Here is a 23,662-nt window from a genome sequence, read left to right on the forward strand (position 1 = left end):
AACCACAGCTCGGGGGGAGATGGAGGGAGTGACATTCAGCTGAGCCAGAATTAGCAGCAGATCTGTGGAGGAACCCCATTTCCACCCTATTAATAATTCATTCCAGCTCTGCCTTTACCTGCTTATAAACAGCTTGTTAGCGAGGATGGTTTTCTCCCCCTTTGCTGTCTCTGCCCTAATAAAAGCCCTTTGCAGATGGCTGCGGGGAGGGAGGCGACACAAGGAGGGCACAGGAGCGAGAAAACCACCCCACCAGCCCACCCTGAGCATCCCATCCCGCTCCCCGCAAGGTTCCCAGCCCGAGCTGCCCTTCCCCTGCGGAGGAGAAGCTGTGAAATAACCCCGCACCGAACCGCGGGGGCCTTGCCAAACCTGCCCACACGCACGGGCCGGTGGAAAACAACGTCTCTAGGGAGGGCTGGCACGAAGAAGGGAGCGATGCCTGCGGGGTGGGCAGATGAGAGTTTGCGGGGAGCATCCCCGAGCGGCTCCTGGGCAGCCTCAGGGTAAACGGTGTCTTCTACCGTATGAGAGACCTTCTAGATTATCCGAAATATATACAGCTTGACCGAAGCAGTGTTTTAAAAGAAAATAATAGGCGAATACACATCATCTTGAAGAAAGCTATGAAGGTTTCATTTTGAAAAGGCACGTTTTGCATTCGGAGCACCCCCAGCATCTTGGCAGCCGATGTGGTGGTGCTGACCCCTCCCTGCACCCCAACAGGGCTCCCCAAAACCACACAAAGCTGTTCCTGAGATGTTTGCTGGGTTTGAGTCACAGCCGTGCTGCGGGAAAAGCCCATTTGGACACCAGGGGATGGGGTAATTAGTGCAACAGGAGCGGACCCTGGGCAGGCAGCTCTGTTTGGGTGTCCCACAGCTCCCAGTGTCCCCATATGTCCCCAGAGCGTCGAGCAAGGAGGGCACAGACCTTCCCCCAGGTACAGGGTTGTTTGGCTCAAGAGGGGCCTCGTAATTCTCCTCAATTATCTCTGTGCTCCCGGCCATCTCTGCTGGTGAGTTACGCCACTTGCCAGCTGTTGGAAATAATCGCTGTAAATTAATTACGGTTGTTTCACCCCTCTGATCCCTCCCAGTCCGTGAATAGAGTGAAAATTAATTGTCAGAGAGTATTTCTAGTTCTTTGGGAGTCCCATCCTGGCCACTGGCAAGTTACGGTTCATGCCCTGAAGCATAAGATTTAATTACTCGCAAATGTTATTTTTGATCATAAAATCACCTTGTTTTCTCATAAACCCAGACAGAGCTGTTGACCCCCTCAGGCCAGGAGCAACTAGAGTGAAAACACCCTGTAATGACATTAGGACAAGTCTGCGTTTTCTACCAGGTAGATGCAATTCTGTTTGGGGAAGATCATCACATCCTGGAGCGGTTAGTGGAAGAAAAACCGAGGAAGTTTCCCAAAACACGCATCACTCAGTGTGGCCCTTGTCAAAAATTTGTGCTGCGGAAAATAGATTTAATGCGGTATCAGTGGGGAAGATAAAGGCAGTTGTCACCAGAGCTGGGTCAGAACAGCATCTTCCCTGCCTCGCAAATCATTTCCTGGGGCTGACAGGCACTGGAGCAAACCCACAGCCCTGCTGGGATGGGGACAGGGATGGGGACCGGTATGGGGACAGGGATCCCTGCAAAGCCCCGGCAGAGCCAGGAAAGCTGGAGCAGGGATGGAGGTGACGCAAAGCCCAACAATTCAATGCTGATGTGAATTTGGCCAAGTCTAAAGAAGCAGGAAAGTAAATGCGCTGATACAATCTTTTCAGCTTTACCCTGCAGCCTCCTGCGCAAACGGGTCCAACTTGGTGCTGGATGGGGAAAGGGAGGGGGGGGAAATAAAATTTAGGGGGGAATAGGTTTAGGAGAGGCAGTGATGGAGTGGGTTGGTCCCCCTCCGTGCATTGGGGACGCCCGTGTCCCACAGCCATCGGTTCTCCCTGTGACTTGTTCAGGAAAGGGGACTCTGCGGGACACCCACGGTGGCACTGGTCCACGGTGGGGACATTAGCAGGGCAGGAGGATCAGGTGCATGCGAGAATTTTGCCGATGTGATTGTTCTGCAGGATCTGGAGGAAATTTGATACAAACTTCAGGACTTCGTTGCTGTGCAAGGCAACGCGGGGACTTTGTGAACCTCGTCAGCTAATCTTTAAGCACAAATCAAAGGCAGGGGTGTAGGTGCCCTAGGAGAAGCAGAAGGGCTTCGGGATGCAGTTCTGGGGGAGAAAAACCTCTACAGAAGAAGGGACCCAAGAGAAACCCACCCAACAGCACAGATATTTGTGCCAAATCGAAACATTTAACTTCCCCCCAACTTGATAAAAATCTTCCTATAAAAAAGCCAAGGGTTTCCCCCTCCCAACCGAAAAAAAATACAAAGTCTGCATTTCTGAAACTAGTCCAAGTTGCTGAGACCTTGCCATTACTCTTATTGGGAGACTGATTGCAATTAAAAACAAGTTGATCCCAGGGTGACTTAAGTTTTAGCAGAGGCCTTGGCTTAAACAACACAAGCAGAAGCAGCTCCTGAAAGCAAAACAACTCCAGGGGGGTTCCCTGCGCCAAGACACCATTGAACAGATCACACCAGGTTACAAGAGCTGTGATGAGCATCCTTGGCCAAGCAGTACAAACCTTCACACCATCTACTTATTTTTCCTTGCTCAAACCTTAGGGTTTTTTCCCCTTTATTATTATTATCATTTTTCTTCATTGTGTATCTAGTGGTTGCAATTGCTTTCCAGCTTCCCTTTGGCATGGAGATCTCCTGAAAGCTCCAGTTTTATTTCTGTGCAGCTTTCACCATTCACAACAGATGTCTAGTTTGTTTAAAATATTCAACAGCTTAATGATTAATCAAGTAATTTCACCTACAAAAATATATAATTTTATGCTATGAGGCTTAAAAATGGCATTATCTGCCAGGGAAAAAAAAAAAAAAAGGCAAAACAACTTCTTGTGCTCATTAAGAGCCCTAGAAACCAGCTGGGCTTTGTAAAACCAGGGTCTTTTATTGCGACTGTTTTCCCTCATTCTCTCCCTCCCCAGTAAGGTGGGAGCAGCTTCATTGCAGCATCCTGGGTTCTTGTCATCCTGCCTAGCGAGATCTTGTTTCTTAAGAAACCCTCCTTCAAGGACGATGGGTGGATGAACCATCCCTGGAGACATCCCAGGCCAGGTTGGACGGGGCTCTGAGCAACCTGAGCTGGTGAAGATGTCCCTGCTCATGGCAGGGGTGGCACTGGATGAGCTTTGAAGGTCCCTTCAACCCAAACCATTCCATGATTTGCCCCACGTGGGCACAGTCTTGCTGTGCTGCTGTTTGTTAGGACAACTCGTCCTCAATGAGGCTTTTGCACTTTGCCCCTTTGGGCTACGCAAGGTTGCGGTGCTCTCTGGTGCACCCTCCAGAAATGAGCAACCAGGAGAACACGCCGGAGAGCTGGAAACCTGCAACATCTAGTTGCCGTGAGGACACTCACGACTGATTTAATAGCGTGAGACTCAAAGTGAACTGGTTTATTTTAAGCTCACTGAGACCAAGTTTGCCTGGCTAATGCATTCTGACTTTTAGAGTGAAGACGTAAATATCTTGAGACTTTGGACAGATTCTTTGGAGGACACACGGCTTGGAGGAGGAAGCCAGATTCAAAAATAATACCTGGAATTGTTTCAACAGTGCTATAACTGATCTTACCAGGACCCAGGGAGCAGCCAAAGTATGGCCATCTGTTTCCGCTCCCCCCTGCCCTCCCAGCTGACTTCAAACCACCCCACCAGCAGAAAATGCATTGAGCATCCCGTAGGGGAAGGACAATTCAATAAACCTAAAACCAAAAAGGAACACTTCATTTTAGCAGAGGAAGCCGTAGTGATGTGACTCACTCGGTGGCTTTTGAGGCTCTCCCCCACCTTTCAGCACTGTCACTTAGAGGTTATTTTTGCGTTTGCCCTGTTACAATCACACAACTCTCGAGCCACGTGCTGCTCCAGGGTGGTTGAAGGAATTTTTGGGCTTGCTGAGCTGAGCACACTTACAGGTTGGGATGTACAGGAGCCATCGGGGATTGTGCGCCTCCATTCCCTGATCTCTGGGACCAGCATATGTGAGACATGCCGAGTTTTGGCTCCACTTCTTCCTGCTTTTGACCCACCAGGTCCCCTGCCAGGCCGGCTCTGTCCCTCCAGACGGGACACCAGGAGGGGGATCACGCTTGTCAGACTCGGTTGCTTCCCTCACTGCTCCTGGGAGGTCTGTCCCACCTCCCAGCCTGGCCACCCTTTACTGCTCTGGGTGGTTTGTTTTTGGTTGTGGTTTGGTCACAGATTCCTTCCCTTGTGTAGTTTGGCCACTGCTTAAGGAAGCCGCTAAAGAAAACCTTGACAGGAGCATCGCCCTAACCCTGAAGGTGAAGCTGGCCACCATGGCCATGCTGGGGACAGCTCTAGCAGCAAACAGTGGAGATTCATCTTACACCAGCTCAAGGGCTTTGTGAGCCCCGGCGGCTGCTGCATGCAAGGAAAGGGAGCCAGATAGCAAGGGGGCTCTGGCCAGCACAGCTCTGTGCACGCAGAGCCCGACTCATACAGAACAGCAAGGAGGGTTCATCACAAAGCTTTCTGCTGCCATCTCAAGCCAATTCCCCACCTGAGCCCACTGAGACACCCGCACTGCCGCACCCTCCTGCAGACCAGAAGTAAAGACAGACCTCCAGGATGGTCTTTTCAGGACCGTCCTATTAAGCCATCTGTATGACCACATTGGTGGTAGCATCGTACTGCAACACAATATGTTGCCTCAGCACAGGAAACGCACTGAGAGCTCCCAGCACTTCAGCCGATGGGGATTTTTCTTCCTTTGCCATCAGCCACCGCTGTAAAGCTGCGCCAAGAGGCAGCTACATCCCCCAACAGGAAGCTGTGTCTCATTAGCAGAGATAAACAATTCCTCTGAACGTGACGAGTCAGGAGAGCATATTAAATATGTCAATATCTTCGTTTTTTTTAATCCCTGCTCCGGAACAGCACGTTGCAGTGGGAGAGGACCCCGAAATGTGGCTCAGAGACCCCACACACCCCAGCTGGCATCTCCTCTTTGAGAGGGGGGAGCTCCTGGGCAGTTGCCCTCACCCCCTGACCTGATCCACCTGAGCACTCCATTGATTTCCCTTGCTCAGTTGGCACAGCTGCCAACAAGTGAAAAACAACAAAAAGTCTCCAGCCACTTGCTTTTAAAACATCAACCGAAGCATCTGTTTGGTACCCCCTGCTCTGGGGATGGGACCGCACCGGAGCTCAGCATCTCCGGCTGCAGCCCTTCCTCCCGCACACACGGAGATGGCAAAAGCCACACGTCGCTCACATTAAGGCTGTAACAGGAGGAGCAAATCCCAGCACGGCACTCATGGCTTTACCATTGGGCAAGTGCATGTCTGAGAGCAAGACAGTGTTGAAAACAGTATGAGCTTTGTCCTGTTTTACCAACGGGCTTCTGCTGCTTTCCCTGGCAGCCTCGTGCACACACACACATACACCAACTCGTGCTTTATTTACAGGAGTCCCCTTTTCTCCCTAAGGCCACTTCTGCATCCCCTGCAAAGGAGCCTGGTGCTCATGTACAGATCAGCTGGTCACTATTTTGGTTTTTCCCCGCTGCTGGTGGAGCCTTCTGCCTTATTTACAGTGTGCTACTCAGCAGACAGAATTATTTATGTCCTCCTGAGCTTTTCCATGCTCCTCAGCCCTGTGGCCTCCGCTCACACCACAAACAGTTCCTCTCATTCAGCGCATGTGTCCGAGCTACAAGGAGGCACCGAAGGCCCATTTTACAGATACAACAAGAAGAAACTCTAAGCAGTTCCCAGGATTTTTGGTTGCCCAGCTGGAAGCGTCGAAGCCCAGATTTCCCAAAGCACCTCACATTAAACAGCAGTTTCCATGTTCATAGTACAACCCCACAATTTGCATCCCAGAGCACCTATTTTTGCAAAGCAGATCCCCTCCTCTGCTTTTCCCAGGGCACACACATGGAGCACCCTAAACACAGGTCACATGGACTCCAACAGATTTCCAGGTCAAAGCAAGTCCCCAGCGCCATGGACACAGGAGCAACCACTTCTCATGGGGCTCTCGCAGCCCTGGGACACGAACAGCCCCAGTGCTGCAGGCTGGCCCCACACACAGCATCTTCCCGTGGGCACCTGACCACCCACAAAACGCGGCTCGGTCTTACCTTGCAAGTCTGCTGCGCTCAGGAGGGCCAGACCTCACACCCCAGCAGGCTCCTCAGCTCCAGCCATCAGCTCTGAGCAGCTCTGCCTTATCACCTGCTCTTCCTCCTCCTCTGTGACATGGCACTGCCTTCCTGACGAGGGTCCCACCACAGCTGAGCCCACTGTTGTACCAGTCCTCTCCGTTTGGCTGGATTTTGGCTCTGAGAAGGAGGTAAAGTGACAACAAAGAGATGCTTCATATGCAAAAAAACCCCAAAGATTCACAGTGTGTCGCAGAGGTTTTTTTGTGGGTGGGACCCCCTATAACACAGCCCCGCATCATCCTCAAGGAAGGTCTGGCCCATATGCTCCAAGGGCAACAGGGCAAGTAATGACAAACTTTAACACATATCGATGAGCAATAAACCTGCTGGCACAGCTAACCCTGATGCCATCTCTAAAACTTCAGCATTTGGTGCGTGACCTTGACAATATGTCCTTAGTGCAGTTCAGCACATGTGGATGCATGAGGGCGTCATTGCAAAACATACAAGCTTGGCCATGCAGGTAAAACGGGATGGCTGGACCTTTTCTGCCATTGTCCAGGCCTGCAGGCAAGAACTGACATTGTCACCTGGGTGGGATGAGCCATCCTTCCCAATGTGGTCCCTGCGGTTGGCAAGGACCATTGCACCTCACGCCTGCAGCTGGGGAAGGCAGCGCGGTTTGGGAAGCGCCTGTTCCTGCAGGTAGCGGGGCTGCCAGGCACAGCTACAGAACTCAGTTTTTGTGAGGATAGACATTGACTGATGTTCCCTTCTATTTGCCATGGGCCTGGACGAGCAGCGAGTGGCTGGGGACAGTGTTTAGTCTGCAGAAGTCCCAGGAGCACAAATCTCTGCTCTCTCTGTTGTCCCAACTCGGAGCTGGGGAAATGGGGTTTCTCTCCTCTAGTTGTGCTCAGAGGCAATGCAGGGACAGTATTTCCCCAGCCCCATGAGAGGCATGGATGTGCTTTGGGGATTTTAGCCATTTGGTTCTTGCAGGGGATCGGGGTGAACGCAGCTTTCCGTAGGCTTGTAACCTGGCTGAGCTTAAGCGAAGCTTCTCAGAGCCCGTCTCAGGGAAAGCGCTTCCCATGAAAATTGCCCCCGTGCCAAATTGAAAGGTCTGTTCCTGAAGAGCCTTTCAAAGGAAACAGCTCAGTTGTTCTTATAGCAAAGGCAAAGCTGCCTATTTCTGTCTTAAATTCATGTTCATCATGCAGAGCCAGACTCCTGGCACACCCCAGTGCAGCCCAGCAGTTAATGTTTGACACAGCTCAAACCAGGGCCCAGTAATGGTGCGAGCTCAGCCAAGTGCCCACATGATGCCCACGCATTGCCTTCTTCTCTCATGACCATTGTTGTTGTTCCAGGAGAACCCGTACCTGTGCAGCGACGAGTGCGACGCCTCCAACCCCGACCTGGCCCATCCACCAAAACTCATGTTCGACAGCGAGGACGAAGGGCTGGCCACGTATTGGCAGAGCGTGACGTGGCGCCGGTACCCGGAGCCGCTGTTGGCCAACATCACACTGTCCTGGAACAAGAGCATTGAGCTGACAGATGACATCGTGATAACCTTTGAGTATGGCCGACCCACCATCATGATGCTGGAGAAGTCACTGGACAACGGAAGGACTTGGCACCCGTACCAGTATTACGCAGATGACTGCATGGAGGCCTTCAGCATGCCAGCACGGAGGGTCCGCGACCTCTCCACCACCAGTGCCAACAGGGTCCTCTGCACGGAGGAGTATTCCCGCTGGGCGGGTTCCAAAAAAGAGAAGACTGTCCGGTTCGAGGTGAGGGACCGCTTTGCCATCTTCGCTGGCCCTGACCTCAAGAACATGGACAACTTGTACACCCGGCTGGAAAGCGCCAAAGGGCTCAAGGACTTCTTCACCGTCACCGACCTGCGGATGAGGCTGCTGAGACCGGCCCTGGGGGGCACCTACGTGCAGAGGGAGAACTTGTACAAGTACTTCTATGCTGTCTCCAACATTGAAGTCACCGGCAGGTAACAGCTGCTGTATTTCTTTGGGCGTCTCTTCTCGGAGGGATGAGAAGAGGGTTACTGCTAGAAAACTAAAGCATCAGCATTTCTGTCAACCGATAAGATTATCAGTGTTTCTTCCTCTAATACCCTCTCTCTTCCCAGGCGGGGCAGCATCGGTGATAAAACAGATGTGTCCTTGTAGGGAAGGGCTGGGACACCTCCAAGGCTGTGTCTGAGAGAAGGGCTGTGTCCTCCCAGAGCTGGTGCAGGGGGAGCAGGGACATGGCTTGGATGGACACTTGGGGTCTGAGGTCCCTCTCAGACACCCCGTCCCCAGCTGTGCAAACATAGCCAACTTCTGCCCAAAAACCTCAAGGGTGATGCTAGTGGATCTGGGGGGGTGACAAATGAGGCTTAACCCACTGAATTCCAGCTCACTGCCTGTACAAGCAGGATGGGCCATCCCGAGTCAGCCCTGCACCCCTGGAGCAGCCGTGGCTCCAGCAGATGAAGTTTGGGGTGAGGGTAACCCCCGACACATCTGGGGCATGGGCAAGGCAGAAAGGGGTTTGTTTCTCCTGGGTTTTATTTTTTCATTTTCTCTGTGCGATGCCATATGTTACGTTATGACATCAACCAAAAAAGCAAAGTAAGGTGGAAAAATGCCGAGATGGCTAATTTCCCATCCAGCTTGTGCGAGACTTACAGGCGAGAGGGGAAGAATCTCCCCATCACCCACCCCCTGCTAACAAGAATCACCACAGTGACAGAGGAGCCGTTTGTGTCGGTTCCAAACTCTTTGCTTCTGAGACTTGCAAGCAAAAAAAATGTTTTGCAGGTGCCGCTGAGCCTGGCTTTGAACGGGCTCCAAGGGGAAGGAAGCTGCAGCGAGGGCTGGGAGAGCCCTGTGCTCCGGCGGGGGAGACAGCAGGCAGAGGGGCTCAGCCTCTCTCCGTGTGTCTGTCTGGGATGAGCAGCTATGGCAGTGGCTCCCCCTTGTCTCTGCTCCCCTCGGCTCCCCTCGGCACAAGCTGCCTGAGAGCAGCTCCTCAGATGCATCAGAAAAGGGTTTATCCTGGGGCAAAGCAAACTTGGAAATCTGCTTTTACTAGCCCAAACTGCAAGTCTGAGCTCCAGCAAGACCCAGCTTTGCTTTGCTCCAGCTCTCCCCAGCTGTCCCTGCTTGCTGGGCCAGTCCCCAGAAGATGGGGACACTCATTCTGGATGGATGGATGGATGGATGGATGGATGGATGGATGGGGAAAGTCAACACCTGTCCTAGGCTGACTTTCCAGCTCCGAAGGGTGCAAGACAGGGCAGGATGGCCAGCTGAGGAGCTGTGGATATGTGGTGTATAAGGTGGAGAAGCTTCATTTGAATTTACTCTGCTCCTGTAATTATTGTGGTCCCAGCAAGCAGGTATTTTTTTTCTTCACTGGAAAGCAATCTGATTCCAGCTGTAAGCAAAGCCAGTTACAGTGCAGGGACTAAAACCAAATTAAATCTCGTGCATGGCTCAACAAGGGGTGGGTTATTGAGAGGAAGAGAGGAGAAATCAATGTGAGCCTGACAGCAGCGCTGTGCAGGGAAAGGGGGAGGCGTCAGGGCTGGGCTGGGAATGGATGGTGCCGCTTCCAGGACAGAGCAAAAAGCACGGGGAGAAGGGAAAGGAGTTCACTGCCTTCTCTCCTCTTATAGGCCAGTTTCCCAGATCTCCAGAGGGTCTGGTGAATCCTGAGGGTCACTGCTCCCATCCTGGGTGTTGGTGCAATGGGCTGGTGCTTCAGAACCTCTGCTGCCCACTCCGTTTGCATCTCCTCCTCCCACAGCCTCAGCCAGGTCCAGTTCTCTGTTCATAGCTGATGGTTTATTTTTACTCTTTCTTCTTCTTGGTATCTTTTTTGCTTTTTTTTTCCTCGCTTCTTCCATCCTGTCCCTATTGATCTGCAGAGTAACTGGAGATGCTGAGGAGTCAAGACAGGAATAGACACGACCAAGCCCTTGGCCTGTGTGCTTGTGCGCTTGCCAGGCAGGATGGGGAAGGGAAGCGGAAAGACTTTTCCCCGCAGATCTCTATTCACCGCTTAGTTTTCTCCTCGGTGCAGCAATGAGCTCGGTCATCTTCTCAGGAATGGGTGAATGAGCTTTTTCTGGCTGCCAGGACCGACAGCCGGCACGATGAAAGCCGCTGGTTCTCTTTCCATTACACACGGTGTCCCTTTGGAGTAATTTTTTCCCCTTCATAACGTCAGTCACCACAATGCTCAGCGGGGCACGCTCCATCACGGAGACATTAATAAGCCATAATTGAAGTTAATGTGCCATGGCCAGGACATGTGGATCCAGTTAGGAGAAATCAGATTGAGCAGAAGTGAATCAATTTTAGGCTGATTATTAAGATTTCTCTGCTTCGTCTTGCCCTGCCCCAGTGCATTTTCTGTCTGTCTGTCTGTCCTGCTGGTGATGAACAGTCCCCAGAGGAAGGCAGGAGGAGGGAGCGTTGCTCGCCATGTTACTCCATATAACAGTGCCCCATCTTGGGCTTTACTCAGGCCGAAGAGGCACCAACAAGAAGATGAGGTTTCCAGTTTTGTAACGGCATTTCCTTTCCTCTATTTACCAGTTGCCTTTCGGAGAGTATCCTTGGCTCCTTTTTGCTTGCATGAAAGAATGGAAGGGAAAAGCCCCTTCCGCTCCCCTGCTTTCCCCTTGTGCAGTTCGCAGTGCCATGCACGGATGCTCTGGGAGCCTTTGCTCTCTGCATGACTTAGGGTGGAGAATTTGTGCTAATAGAGCAGAATGAATTCTCCCAGCCCGTTATCCTGCTGCCAACAGCCAGAATCAGACATCAGACATTCCAAATCCTAGAGGACCAAAGCCATCCTCCTCCAATAAATGAGGCTGGTTAATCGCCAGCGGTTCCCATTCAAGGGATACATTTTTCTGCATTCTTGGTGACTCTCAAGATGCGGTAATGCTCGATGCTGTATTGCTGTTAAAGATGAAGCCACTCCTGCTCAGCCTGGTGGCTGCCTCTTGCTTCCGTCCCCCAGGCCAGCGTGGTGACAGCAGCTCAGCACATGTCCCCTGCAGCTGTAGCTCAGCTTGGACTGGGCTTGCCAGCACAAAGTCCATCCCAGCTGCCCCAGGCTGGTTCGTCTTGCTTGAACATTCCTCCTGCTGGCTCTGCTGATGAAGTTGTTGGAGAGCCTCCAGCTGATCGTGACTTTGCCACCGAAGCTGTCTGTAAAAGGGAGGAAAGAAGCAGGTTTTGTCCATAGTGTAGTCTCTTGTTGAAGGTCTTAGATTTTATGTACTGATCAGTGCCCCTATTGAATGTCTTTCCCTGAGGAGCAGGGTAGGACCTGGGGTAAATGATCTGTGCAAGCACAGCGCTGGTACCACAGCATCACGCCCAAAATAGCCATGGGCTCACCCAAACATCCCCCAAGAACAAACCCAACGCCTCTCCAGCCCTCGGCCAGCTTCAACCTGCACTCAGCAGCTTTGGGAAGACCATGAAAACCAGGGCGAGCGCTGCCTGTGCCTGGCCCCGCTCCTTCCCCGCAGCTCCCGGCAGCCAGGATTCGGTCCCAGGAGGTCAGAGCATCCTCGTGTCAAGGACGGCCAAGTCTGCACCATCGGTGCGCTGCGTTCCTCGGCCCGTCCGCGCCTCCGGGCCAGGCAGCCCCCAAGAGCTGGATGATCTGAATTTCCCTGGCGTTCCTCCAGCCTGGAATTCGCTTGAGTTCAAGCAAAATCTTGCTCTTGGTCATAGAGTTAAATTAAGTTAATGTGCAGCTACTGTTTGCTTGGCTTTCCTTGAGCCTCATAGAGGTTTTCACTCCCACTGCAGCAAGATGGAGGGGAACTTGCTGAGCAGGAGTGAAGGAGTTAGCGAGAAACCCAGAGAGCTCCTCCTTCCCCCAGACACTCGTGACACTTTGTCAATAGCTGGAGACGGATGCCCAAGGTCCTATTACCTGCTTCTGGCTTCGGTTTGTGAAGGTTTTTATTTCCCCTCTGATTTTGTTGCTGAGTTGCGTCCGGCCCTGAGCAGATAATAGAATTTCATCGATAGACTGAGAAGGTGATGTATGTTAAAGCACTTAATATAAAGAGACTTCTACAGAAGCCCAAATTCAATTTGGCCAATGAACTCAATTGCAGGCATTATTGCATTCCAGGAGAAAGACCAAGAGCATTTATACACATTACTCTGCAAATATTTATGTTCACGCATCGGTGTTATGTCCTCTTCACCCTTCCTCCCTTCTGTTGCCCGACCCCCTAATGGGCAAGTTTGGTTTCGTGTTTGCTTTTTAAGACAGCTTGGAATGTAAATAATGTTCCACCAGTCAGCAGGAACTTGACAGCTGGTGAGTGTCAACTTATTTAAAATAAATAGCCTCTCGGATGGGAACAGCCAGCTAGCGTGCCCTCCACTTTGGCATCTTTTAAATTGTCTCCTCTTTGTAACCCAAACCTCAAATCATTTCAAAGGGCAGCGAGGAGGGTTCCCACCCGCCGGGAGGACTCATCCATCCCTACCACACAACCAAAAGCGAAAACCCGCAAGGAAAAAAAGCACTCACAACATGTCCCTCTGACCTAACCCAGGGTTGGGTTATTTTCATTTTTTTTGGCTCTGCAAAAAGCAGGAAACCCAGAAGCCTGTCTTCCTGGTTTGAGTGGGAGAAACAAGACATTAAAATGGCTTTTCCTCCCGCCTCAGCCCCTGGACTGCAGGCTCAGTTGTGCTCCCAACCCTGCTCCTGGGATGAACGAGCTGCGATCCCCTTCTTCAGCCCTTCCAGCCCTGCTCCAGCCACTGGTGATAAACCTCAGCCAGAACAATCTCCCAGCCAGGCAAATCCTCATATAACTGCTTTCCACAAAGGGACGATGCTTCTTCCATGGCCCAGCCATTAGAAGCTATTTTTACCTGCTTCCACATGCGCAGATGGGCCAGAAACAATCCAAGCTCAGCGCCTGTTATGCTTTGCCCAAAAGATTTGTTCCCTGCTTTTGCTGAGCTGCCAAAACAGTTGCAGAGGAGCAGGTAAAAAGTGGGTAAGTCACGGCCAGGCAGCTGCCGGAACGTGCTGTGAGCAACGGCTGGGGCTGACAATAGAGAGACGGAGAAGAGTTATTCATGTTTCCCCGAGAGCCGAGATCAGTTGAAACATCGTTTTCCTTAGGGATGGAGAGGAAAGAGCTCCCTTCAAACACATTGTCCCATGAGACTCATTAAAGGCTCATCAATTACAGTGAGAGCAAACAATTCAGGGGAAAGCTATCACAAGCCTGCCTCTGGCTGGCAGTCATTAGCAGCTCCGCGCTGCCTCTCCGGATCGCCAGCTTGGGCCAGCGAGAAGGGAGCAGGGGGCACCGCTGGCAGGTCACTGATGGGGAGGAGAAGCAGGAGCCCGGTGGCCCAGGAGCCAGCAGGAGGGGACCAGGTCTCCACAGCATCCCTGGGGCTGTGCAGCAGCATCCTGACGATGAGCATGGGGTGGAGATGGGAGCACAGGCTGGACTGAAAGGAGATATGGAGAGGAGGTGGTGACCTGCTGTAATGGGCTTCTGTTGCCCCGTGTACTCACCCAGGTTCTTCTTTAAGGAGCTCGGGGCAAGGCAGGATTGGGCCATGGTGGGAGCAGGGTGAGAGGTGCAGGGAGACTGAGTAGCTCTGGATTCCTCCCCCCACATCAGTGGAGTCACAGCATCAGGTCCAGGCACTGGGAACCAGCACCCTAAAGTCTGTCTGGCTCAGCTCCATGGGGAGGGAGAGGGGTGAAGAGATGCTCTTTATCTGCCTTTACTTTTCTGCTCTGCAAGTGGGAATAGAGACCAAAAAGAGGCTGTAAAACACATGAAGACCCTTGGAAGGGAAGCAAAGGGTGGCTTCCTAGAAGTATTTTAAAAGTCTTCATTAGTGAAAGCTCAGGGACAGGGGCTGTTCTCCCACGCCCAGTGCAGCTCCTGCAGGTTTGGGGTACTCACCCTCCCTGCACCCCCTTTCAAGGCCTGTGCACAGACGTCTCCTTCCCTCACACATGGGCTTGGCACTGGATGCCTTTTCCACCGCTGGCTGCTGTGACCTCCAGGATGCTGACTTGGAGAAATGCAGGGATGGCAAACTGGTTTTATAGCTGTAAAAAAAAAAAAAAAGAGAGAAAGAAAAGGACACTTTCCTGTAAACTTTCCTTGGCGCTCCAAGCTCCGTGCTGTTCCCTGGTGGAGGCATTGGCAGCATCAACCCACACTGCACCACTCCAAGGGAAGCCGAACAATCTGCACTGAAACAAACTTATACTGTGTAAACTGTAATGTCTTGGGCCACATGTTACTCCAGCCACTTTGGCTGAGGAATAGCATGAGCACAGGACTTGGGTGTCCCCAGGCCATTGAGAAACAGCACTGTCACCGCTAGCCTTGACCTGTGAGCGGGAGAGAAGGAGCATTCCCAGCTCTTGAGATCACCTCTGGAGCCAAAGAGACCATATTGCAACCAGCACTTTGCTGGAGCAGCCTTGGGACTGGAGCGGGGCCATCGCTGCCTTCTGCAGGACACAGCGCAGGTGTCTGCCCTACTGCTGCTATTTAAACCTCATTGCTAAGTAGCTCCTAACCTTTCCCTTCATCCTCTCTTTCCTGCGATGGCTGGCCGCCCAAGGGAGCTGATGAGAGGCAGGCAGGACGAGCAGCTCCCACCCAGGGGACCAGGCTAATGTCATTTACTCCAGTCTCCACCAGCTGGATCTTGGCTGGGGACAGACTTTGTGCACAGACCATTGCTGAGCACACGTCCTTGGGCTGCAGGCTCAGAGGAGGAGACGGCAGAGAAACCTGAAGAGGGGGTTAAAGCCGAGCCACCAAACACGAGCAGCAGGGATGCCCGGATGCAAAAACCCTAGCACAAAACAGGGTTGGCAATCAGGGCTGGCTGAGGCACTCAGCTGTTGGCTATTAAATAATGCAGCCTGATTGATTGGGCTGCAAAGTGCTGTGCTGCAGGGTCAGCTTGCTGGGGTTACAGTTCCCTGCCTAGACTGATGATTCTCAAAGGTCGAATTCAGAAAGCAATCCCTTGGTAAAATTGATCCTTTGGGTAACAAAAATTTTGCACAGTGGCAAAGGGCCAAGCAGCAAGAAATATAAGTGACCTGGGCACAGGCAGTGTGACCAGATGCCTCTGCTTTCCCTTTATCTAATTGTCTTTGTTTACACCAAGTAGGAAGCGAGAGTCTTCTCTGGGAAGAGCAGTGCCACATCAGCCCTATATGCAGCAGCTGGGGGACATCCATGACCCCATCCCATAGGTGCCTTTGTGGGGGCAGGAGGCAGCCAGGAACTGTCCCCGGAGCTGGTGCTTTGCTCCCAACCCTCCTCAGCAGCAAGCAAGCGGTGTGTGCATATGAGCAGGCACATCTGACCACCTCCTGCATATGTCTGTGTCTTGTTCTCCAGGTAGCAAGGAGGCTGAGGTCCCACTGCTTGGCGGAGGTTTTGTAGCTGGAGCCAAATGAACAGCAAGCGGTTTTCACCCTCCTGTACAGCAGCAGCACCCCAAAATGGCTCTTTGGCCCTTGGCAGGGGATGCCAGGAGCAAGGGTGTGCTACAGGTGGAGGGGGGTGATGGCGGCTGCCCCAGGCCACTGCGGGGACCAGGCGGTGGTCACCCAGGGCTGATGTCCTCACCGCAAGACTAGCAGGGCTAAGGACAAGAGCCAAGTGCCACCTTCCGCACCATCCCAGGCTGCAGAGAAAAGGGAGATGCCAGGCACTGCCTGTACCCCCTCTCCTGGTGCTCCTAAACCCCACCTCAGCTGGATTTCAAGGCTGCACCCTCAAGCTGGCTCCTGTCCCCCCACTCCTGCCAGCAGCAGGAGAGCTGCATCTCCCAGAAGCTGATGCTCTGATTCAGCCGTACCCAGAGCAGCAGTGGTGAGGCTTTGACCTGCTTTAACCTGCTATCTTGCCTGCTTTCCTCCCGTCTGAAGTGAGAGAAGGCGGCTGTGCTGGCTGAACGCTGAATAATTCAGTCAGGCTCCGCAGCACCCCGGGGCTGGGCATCGCCTCTGCCAAAGGGCTGGGAAGCAAAATCCTTCCTCAACAGAGGCAAGGGGGACACAGAGCAGCTGAAATACAGCATCCCTCGTGTGTAGGTACCGGCCAAAGCCGCTTCCTTGCCACGGACACTCAGATTCACAGCTTGCTCCCAGAGCACCGATGCTTGGAGGCTGTTAGTGCTTTCAGCCGTGACGTGGCATCTCCAGCTCTCTTACACACAGATTCAAGTGAAGCATGCTGAGTGTGTCTGCGTCTGCTCCACGGACCACATTTTCCTCCTTCCTCCCTTTCAGTGACTGCAATATTCCCTCCTCTGCTTCGTCAGAGAGAGGGCAGGGTTGTAAGATGGGGAGAGAGACCGTTCATCCAGCTTATGCTTAGCTTCTGAGCAGGGTTTGCTAGAATTAAGGGCAGGGAGGGGAGGGGAAGGAAGAAAAAAATCATACATGAGGTCAGCTTATCCGTGCGTGAGGAGGAGCACGGCAGAGGAAGGCTCACCGGGTCAGCCGGGTGGCTGGGGAGCATCTCTGGGGGCTCTGAGAGAGATGGGGAGAGGCTCCCAACCTCATCCAGGCTGTTTATCCCAGCACAGACAGAGCACAAGAAGCATCAGGCCACAGTTCCTCTGTCTTCTTTGCATCTCTTGTGCAATTAGCCCTGTAAAACGAAGCACTGACTTCTTTACCTATTCACATAAGGCACAGCATTACTGTTTGCTAATGGTTCTGCTTCAGAGGGTGTAAATTATTGCAAGCAGCAGTGAAAAAACAGTGAGTTGTGCTAGGGGTCTGCTGTCTGGAATTAAATGAGAGGTTTTGGAATTAAATGAGAGGTTTTGGTCCCCAAAGTCTCTGTCTGATGGCCTGAGCCTGGGCCCAGGCGTCACTAGAGCGCGGGTGAGTTATGGACTCAGGCTCTGTGCTCTGCGCAAGTCACCTCCGGAGTCTAAGCAACAGGAATTATTGTGCACTGAGATAATTATTCCCTGCATACTGCACTACAGCTCATTAAAAGTTTGTTAATGTTTGCAAATTGCTGAATAGTGTTTTTTGTTGTTGCCTTCTCTGATGAGGCAGGGACTAAAAGGCAGATTCCGATGGTGACTTGTTTGCTGTGTTATTTTGGTCACAACAGGCTGGGGCTGTGCTGCACATAGGGAAAAGGGTTTATGTTGTGCATATTCACACCACGGGACTTTAGCAGACCGGACAGAGGTCAGGGGGCTGAGTCCCACCAGTGTAGCCATGTCCCCCATCAGAGACCCCAGGCTGTCCTCGCTGCCTCCAAGTTACAACCTCCATCTGAGCTAATCACCCAGATTTCTGTACCAGCCAAAAACGTGTGTGACTCCTTCCTGGCGTCTCAGCTGGAGACATTGACTTACCCTTAAATGGGCCGTGCTACTGCAGTCTGATGGTGCGGTAAAGTATCTCTCATCTTGGAATAGAAACTGGAAGTGGACATCATAACCTCAGTGCCTGATACCTGGGAATACAGCTGAATTCAGTGAAAAAGCCCTGCAGAAGGAACAGGAAAGGGGTAACCAGCCCAGCTTCACAGCCAAATTTTCCTACACGTGGATGGTACTAAGGCAGGAGCAAGGAGGAGTGCCAGTAACACCTGACAGCTCTTCTCCTGTCTTGCAGGTGTAAATGCAACCTCCATGCTAACCTGTGCACCTTCAAGGAGGGCAGCCTGCAGTGCGAGTGCGAGCACAACACCACGGGGCAGGACTGCGGCAAGTGCAAGAAGAACTTTCGCTCCAGGTCTTGGCGAGCAGGGTCCTACCTGCCTCTCCCCAATGGGTCCCCCAACGCGTGTAAGTAACCTGCAGCCAGCCAGCCCGGGCCACGCACCCACCTGGGGCTGCATAACACCCACAGATGGGAGCAGAGTCTTACCTTGTCCTTCTCCATCTCAAATCAGGGCAGGATGCTCAGCTTTTGAAAGAGAAGCGGCTATTTCATAGAATAGTTTGGGTTGGAAGGGACCTTTAACGCTCATCTAGTCCAGCCCCCTGCCACGAGCAGGGACATCTTCACCCAGGTTGCTCAGAGCCCCATCCATCCTGGTCTTGACTGTTTCCAGGGACGGGGCATCCACCATTTCTCTGGGCAACCTGGGCCAGTGTTTCACCACCCTCATTGTACCTCATTTACCTGTGTCTTGGTACACAGGGAAATGAGAGGCGGTCTGGGTGGATGCAGAGGTGATTTGTCGGCTGCTGGTAGGTGAGTGATGAGTCAAAATGATGGTCAATAACAGGAAGGATGACCTTGATATAGGTCCATAGCTTTGTAGATATTAAAATTAATGTCTTTTGAAGAAGACATTGTTTAGTCACAGTACAGCACTGGCTGGCAAGTCATCCATGGGCTCAGTGCTGGCACTGCTCAGCTGCGGGAGCACGTGTTGCTTTCTGGATTGCTTTCTGGATCCCATTCTGTGTATGTTGGCATGTCAGGCGAGTGCCATGAGCTGCAGTCCCTCTGTGCAGCTCTGGTCTCATCCCATCGCCTGCTGGAGCAAGGCACTGACAGAGCAAAGGCACGCAGATGAGATGAAGGATGCAGCATACCCACCGCCGTTCGAGCAGGGGAGTTGGGGCAGGAAACATCACAGATGGGCCAGTTCTCCCAGGTTTCTGGCCAGTCCACATCACTAGACTTGCTTAAAAGCCATAGTGGCCACTCCAGCCTTTCAAGCAACGGCTTTGAGCATTACCAAAGAGAATCTTTTCCCTCCCTCCCCCCCAATTTTTTTGAAAGATTTATATGCTTTAAGATGATCAAAGCTGAAATCCAGGCTCCGAAGGCCGTGACGGGAATGTTTTGTGTGTGCCAGGGCTGGTAGACGAGCAGGTTCTTTGAAAGGGAACGAGCTTGTCAGCTCCCACCAAGCGGCTGCATTGCTTCAAAGGAGCCTGGGAGAGTTTCTGGTGTTGACAGGCACAGACACGCTGTTCTCTCTTTCCCTCCCCTCCGTTCCTTGTGTATCTTCCTATTTCTCTTTTTCCTTTGCTCTTTCTTCTCCCATTCGTCTCTCTTCCCATCTGTCATTCAGTCTTCGTGCCTGACCTCAACTCTCTGTTGCTTCTTCCTCCCTCCATCGACATCCTCTTCCTCCCCAACAGAGGCAGTTCTCTGAAGCCTTTTCCTCTTGGTGGTCCTACCTCTTCCATCACTAGTCCTGTGCTCTACACTCATGCAAAGCTGAGACTTTCCATGATCTGCTTGTGACAGTAGGGAGGACCACAACCATTTGTCTCCTGGGTGCTGAAAGCCCAGAGCTGGTCCTTAGGTAGTCTTGGACTGGTGGGTTGGAAGCCAGTGGCTTTGCAGTATCCTGTTGAGTGGGTGCTGTGGTGGGGAGGGTGTTCAACTCGGTGCAACAAGCAGTTTCAGTCCCCACAGTTTGCATTTAGCAGGATGAACCTTAGCAGATGTGTTGGTCCTTCGCTGGGCTTTGATGGTCGGTCAAGGAAAGGGTTAACAAAAAAAACACATCAGCAAGGACCACGCAGGTTTTTCTTCCCCAGGTGAAAAGCTCGCGATGCCACGACCTTGAGATGCCCTGTCTGGTTGCCTCTGTGGTTTGTCAAAAGCAGCTTTTAAGCTGTTGCAGCAAACTGATATGCCTATGAGTGAGACCCCTGCTAATTAATGGCAGTTGGGTCCCTCTGTCGTGTTTCTGCTGGTATCGGAGCCGGTGCATCCTGCTCCCAGTGACCCGGCTTCTTCTTGCTTTTTTCCAGGTGCAGCTCCAGGCTCAGCCTACGGCAGTAAGTAAAATCATAACCGAAATGCTGGCATTTAACACCCTGATGCATGGCCCTTGCAGATGTCACTAGGAAAAAACCAATATTGTTATTTTCTGTCCATTATCATTTTCCAGGCAATAAGTCTTCCCTACTTGTGCCTCATTTTCTGTCCTGTCAAAGAGCCTTATATTTTCTTCCTTTGACTTCAGCAGCCTCATTTTGCCTCATCCTCTGGCATGGTTTCCCCCCATGAGGTTCGTTAGAATGGCAGCCGGAAAGGAAATTAAAAAAGAGACTCTTCAAAACCAGCAGTGCTGGCTGTGAACTTTTCCCCCCTAGTATTGCAGAGTTCTGCTCCGAGAAGGAGCCAGGTTTGAATTATTTGGCATGGAATCCAGTCTGGGTCACCTTGAGCTATCGATAAGCAAACATATACAAAGTGTGTGTACATCTGTATGTGCACATGTATATGAACATATGCCTATGAAGTCTCGGCAGAGAAGACAGTCGAGCTCAGCGGGGATTTCTATTGAAAGACTGATGGTAGGGTAGGGCTCCTTATTTAACAAAGCTGGAGGTAGTTTGATATCAAAGACCCTTGAGTTTTGGGTAGGCAGAAGCCTGGGTTTGAATTTTGTGGCTTGGAATTACCCTCCAGAAGAAAAGAATTGAAGACCTGAATGAATAATGAATTCTTTGCTTTGCAGGCAGGTGGAAAGAATTGGAGGAGAAATAGTTTCAGAGAGATGCAAATGCAATTAAGAAAAATGCACCTAATTGAAAAGTGGAGGATGGTTTTTCTGGGTAAATGAACCGTATTTAGATTTTTAAGCAGTCAAATTCAAATGCTTAAAAATTTCAAATAAAAAAATCCAAGTCACCCTTAAGTAATTTAGGATTTTAAAAATTAAATGTTTTAATAGTGAAAAACATTCATTATTTTTCTGGTTAAAACCATTTTGATAACTCTTTTTTTTTCTTTCCCCCCTTTAACAGAGCTTGGCATCCTCATTTCTACCTTGGTTTTACTGGAAAATGTTCCCCATCACGTTTTTCTGCTAGGGGGGAGCTGGGGGGGTGCTGGGAGCGATGCGCACGAGGTGGACAGGAGGGATTTGTGTCCAAGGCCAGTTAAGGAGAGATTATTTAGCCTGCATGGGAGACTAGAAGTGACCTAAATTAAGTATTTAAACTAGCTCAGGGCTATTATGAAATTAAGCACGATAATCTGCATGAAGCAGTGGGACAAACAAGGACAGGAGGGCAGCAGGTGTAAGTTAAGTAGGAATTTGTGTTGCGAGTGTTATTTTGGTTGGGGCTGTTGTGGCGAGCGCCGTGGGGTGGGCACCGCACCCGGGGTCGCTCCTGCTCAGCTCCGCAGGGCTGGTGCCATTAATTAATTTGCCTTGAACGAAGGGTGCCGGTGGAAATTAACACGTACCAATGGTAGGGGTTGGTTTTGGTGGTGCCGGGTATTTTGCTGCCTGTGGGGTGGCAGAAGGGACCCCAGTGTGGGCAGGGGGGCTCCTCTGCACCCCCACCTGCTCTTCACCCCATCTCTGCCCAGAAGTGCTTTCATTTCCCCTTTTCAGCTTAATTGGCAATTAGTTTATGACAGAGCTGTAAGTATTTAAGCCAATATCTGCACCAACAGCGTAAGCTGATACAGCCGCAGCCCCCTGCCTGCACACAGGCGCTCGCTGTGGCCGGCGTCACCGCGCTGCCATCGCCTTAATCCCCGCGGTGCCCCAGTTGTAACCGCGCTGGGAAATGGGTCACCAGTTCAGCCCCAGCAGCCTCCTGGGCTGGCAGGGAAACCCTCCATTCCCCCCCAGTAAGCGCCTCCTGCCTCTTCTCTTTGCTTGCCAGCGTCCGAGCGACCGCAGCGGGTTCCCACCGCCAAAACCACCACTGCAAAAACGACCACCACACCAGCACCCACCACCACAACCACCACAACCACCACAACAAGCACCACCAGCACCCCCCTACCTGCCACCACCACCACCACCACGCCAGGTGGGTGCCACACTCCCTGCCAGGGCCAGGACTCCAACGCTGGGCTCCTCTTTTCGGCTGCTTCCCATCCTGGCTCCTCCGGTGTTGGTGGCGCTGGTTATCCGCTCTGTAGGATGATAAAGGGACATGGATAAAAATCACCCCAACTTTGTTCACATCCCCCAGACTCTGGGCAATGCTGGTTTGCTGTTCTCTCTATTCAGCCCAGGGAAACTTTGACACCTGTAACACAAACATAACGGTCCCTATAAGCAGGGATGGGACATCGCGTCAAGGGAGAAGCTGGTTCTGTCCTTGCTGGCTCTCCCAGTGCTGCATCCAGCCCCTTGGCCAGACTCAAGGATGCGATGTGGGATGCAATGCAAGGTGGGACGCATGACGGGACACAGGATGCAATGCAGGATGCGATGCATCTCCAAGGCAGTTTCCCAGGTCAGAGCCACTGTGACATTCCGCAGGCAGCTGCTGTACAAGCAGCGCAGGAGCACGCAGGGCTGGAATTCACACACACACACCAGAAACATCCTTTCCTAATTTCTAAAATCACCCCGTGGAGGAAAACTTTTGTCCTTTTTCTGGGGGTTTCTCCTTCCCTCCCACCGTGAACACGGAGACAGTGTTTTCACTTGTCTTTTGGAAATGAGCAGATAAAACTTAACAGCAGGACATTTTTTTTAAGCTTCTCATGGGGGAATTAGACACGCATTCCTCCCATTGCCATGCTTTCTGGGCCTGATATTTCCCAGGAGGACGTTTTACACCCACAGTATGTTAGTAACAGTCTGTCTGGGGGAGCTGCCAGAAGCCAGTCAAAGGGATGAGGAAACTTGATTGCATGTTTATGCAAATATAGATATATTCATGGAAGTGCCCTGCTTGAGTAGTTAATCAGGAAGCTGAGGATTTAGCTCCATCTTCCATGGAGCTGGAATGACCCTGGGCAAAAGAGGACAAGTGTCTTGTCTGGTAGGAAGTGTTCTTCACCCAGGACCATGTGCAGGAGAAGGGTCACCCACCACCAGAGCTCAGGTCATGGTCACAGCCCCAGCTGTGACAGGTGACCACATCTACGTCTGCACCACACTCTTGGGGTCCTTCGATTTTTATCCATGCTTGCCCATAGTGACGTTTTTGCAAGTGCCGTGTACGTGTGGGTGGTGTGTTCAGCGTCTATGATGTGGATGATTTGCAGTGCTCTGCCTCGCTTGTGCTGTACATCTGGGGTGGGCAGGATGGCGTCTGTGTGGGGTTGGGGGGTGTGGGGTTGGTCTCTCCTGCCAAACTGCTCTGAGGGACCTGGGAGACATCGTGCACCTCAGGGTTCAGTCCTTCTCCAAAACCTGCTTCCTGGGCAGAGAAAACGTTTCCATAGTGCTTTCATTAGCTGATGGCAAGGGATAAAATAAATAACTAAATCACAACCCAACTGCCATGTCTCTAGCTTGATATGGTCAAGCCTGACAGCTCCTCACCCTCATCCAGCCCCCATCTATGTGTCTGCAGAGCCAGGTCCCAGCCCAGAACGGTGTTGCTGG

At 51.9% G+C, this 23,662-nt stretch overlaps 1 protein-coding gene across 1 annotated transcript in view; it reads left to right on the plus strand.

The window, feature by feature from the left end:
- Nucleotides 1-23,662, plus strand: part of NTNG2 (netrin G2) — a gene marked incomplete at both ends in the record, with an annotated part of 39,852 nt that overhangs the window by 8,431 nt on the left and 7,759 nt on the right. The window contains 4 exons of the mRNA XM_080355701.1: nucleotides 7,650-8,293; nucleotides 17,995-18,167; nucleotides 20,103-20,129; nucleotides 21,978-22,127. Coding sequence (XP_080211827.1) covers nucleotides 7,650-8,293; nucleotides 17,995-18,167; nucleotides 20,103-20,129; nucleotides 21,978-22,127 — 994 coding nt within the window. The remainder of the gene's footprint in view (nucleotides 1-7,649; nucleotides 8,294-17,994; nucleotides 18,168-20,102; nucleotides 20,130-21,977; nucleotides 22,128-23,662) is intronic.

The sequence above is a fragment of the Nesoenas mayeri genome (genome assembly GCF_963082525.1).
Source record: "Nesoenas mayeri genome assembly, chromosome: 18".
NCBI lineage: Eukaryota > Metazoa > Chordata > Aves > Columbiformes > Columbidae > Nesoenas > Nesoenas mayeri.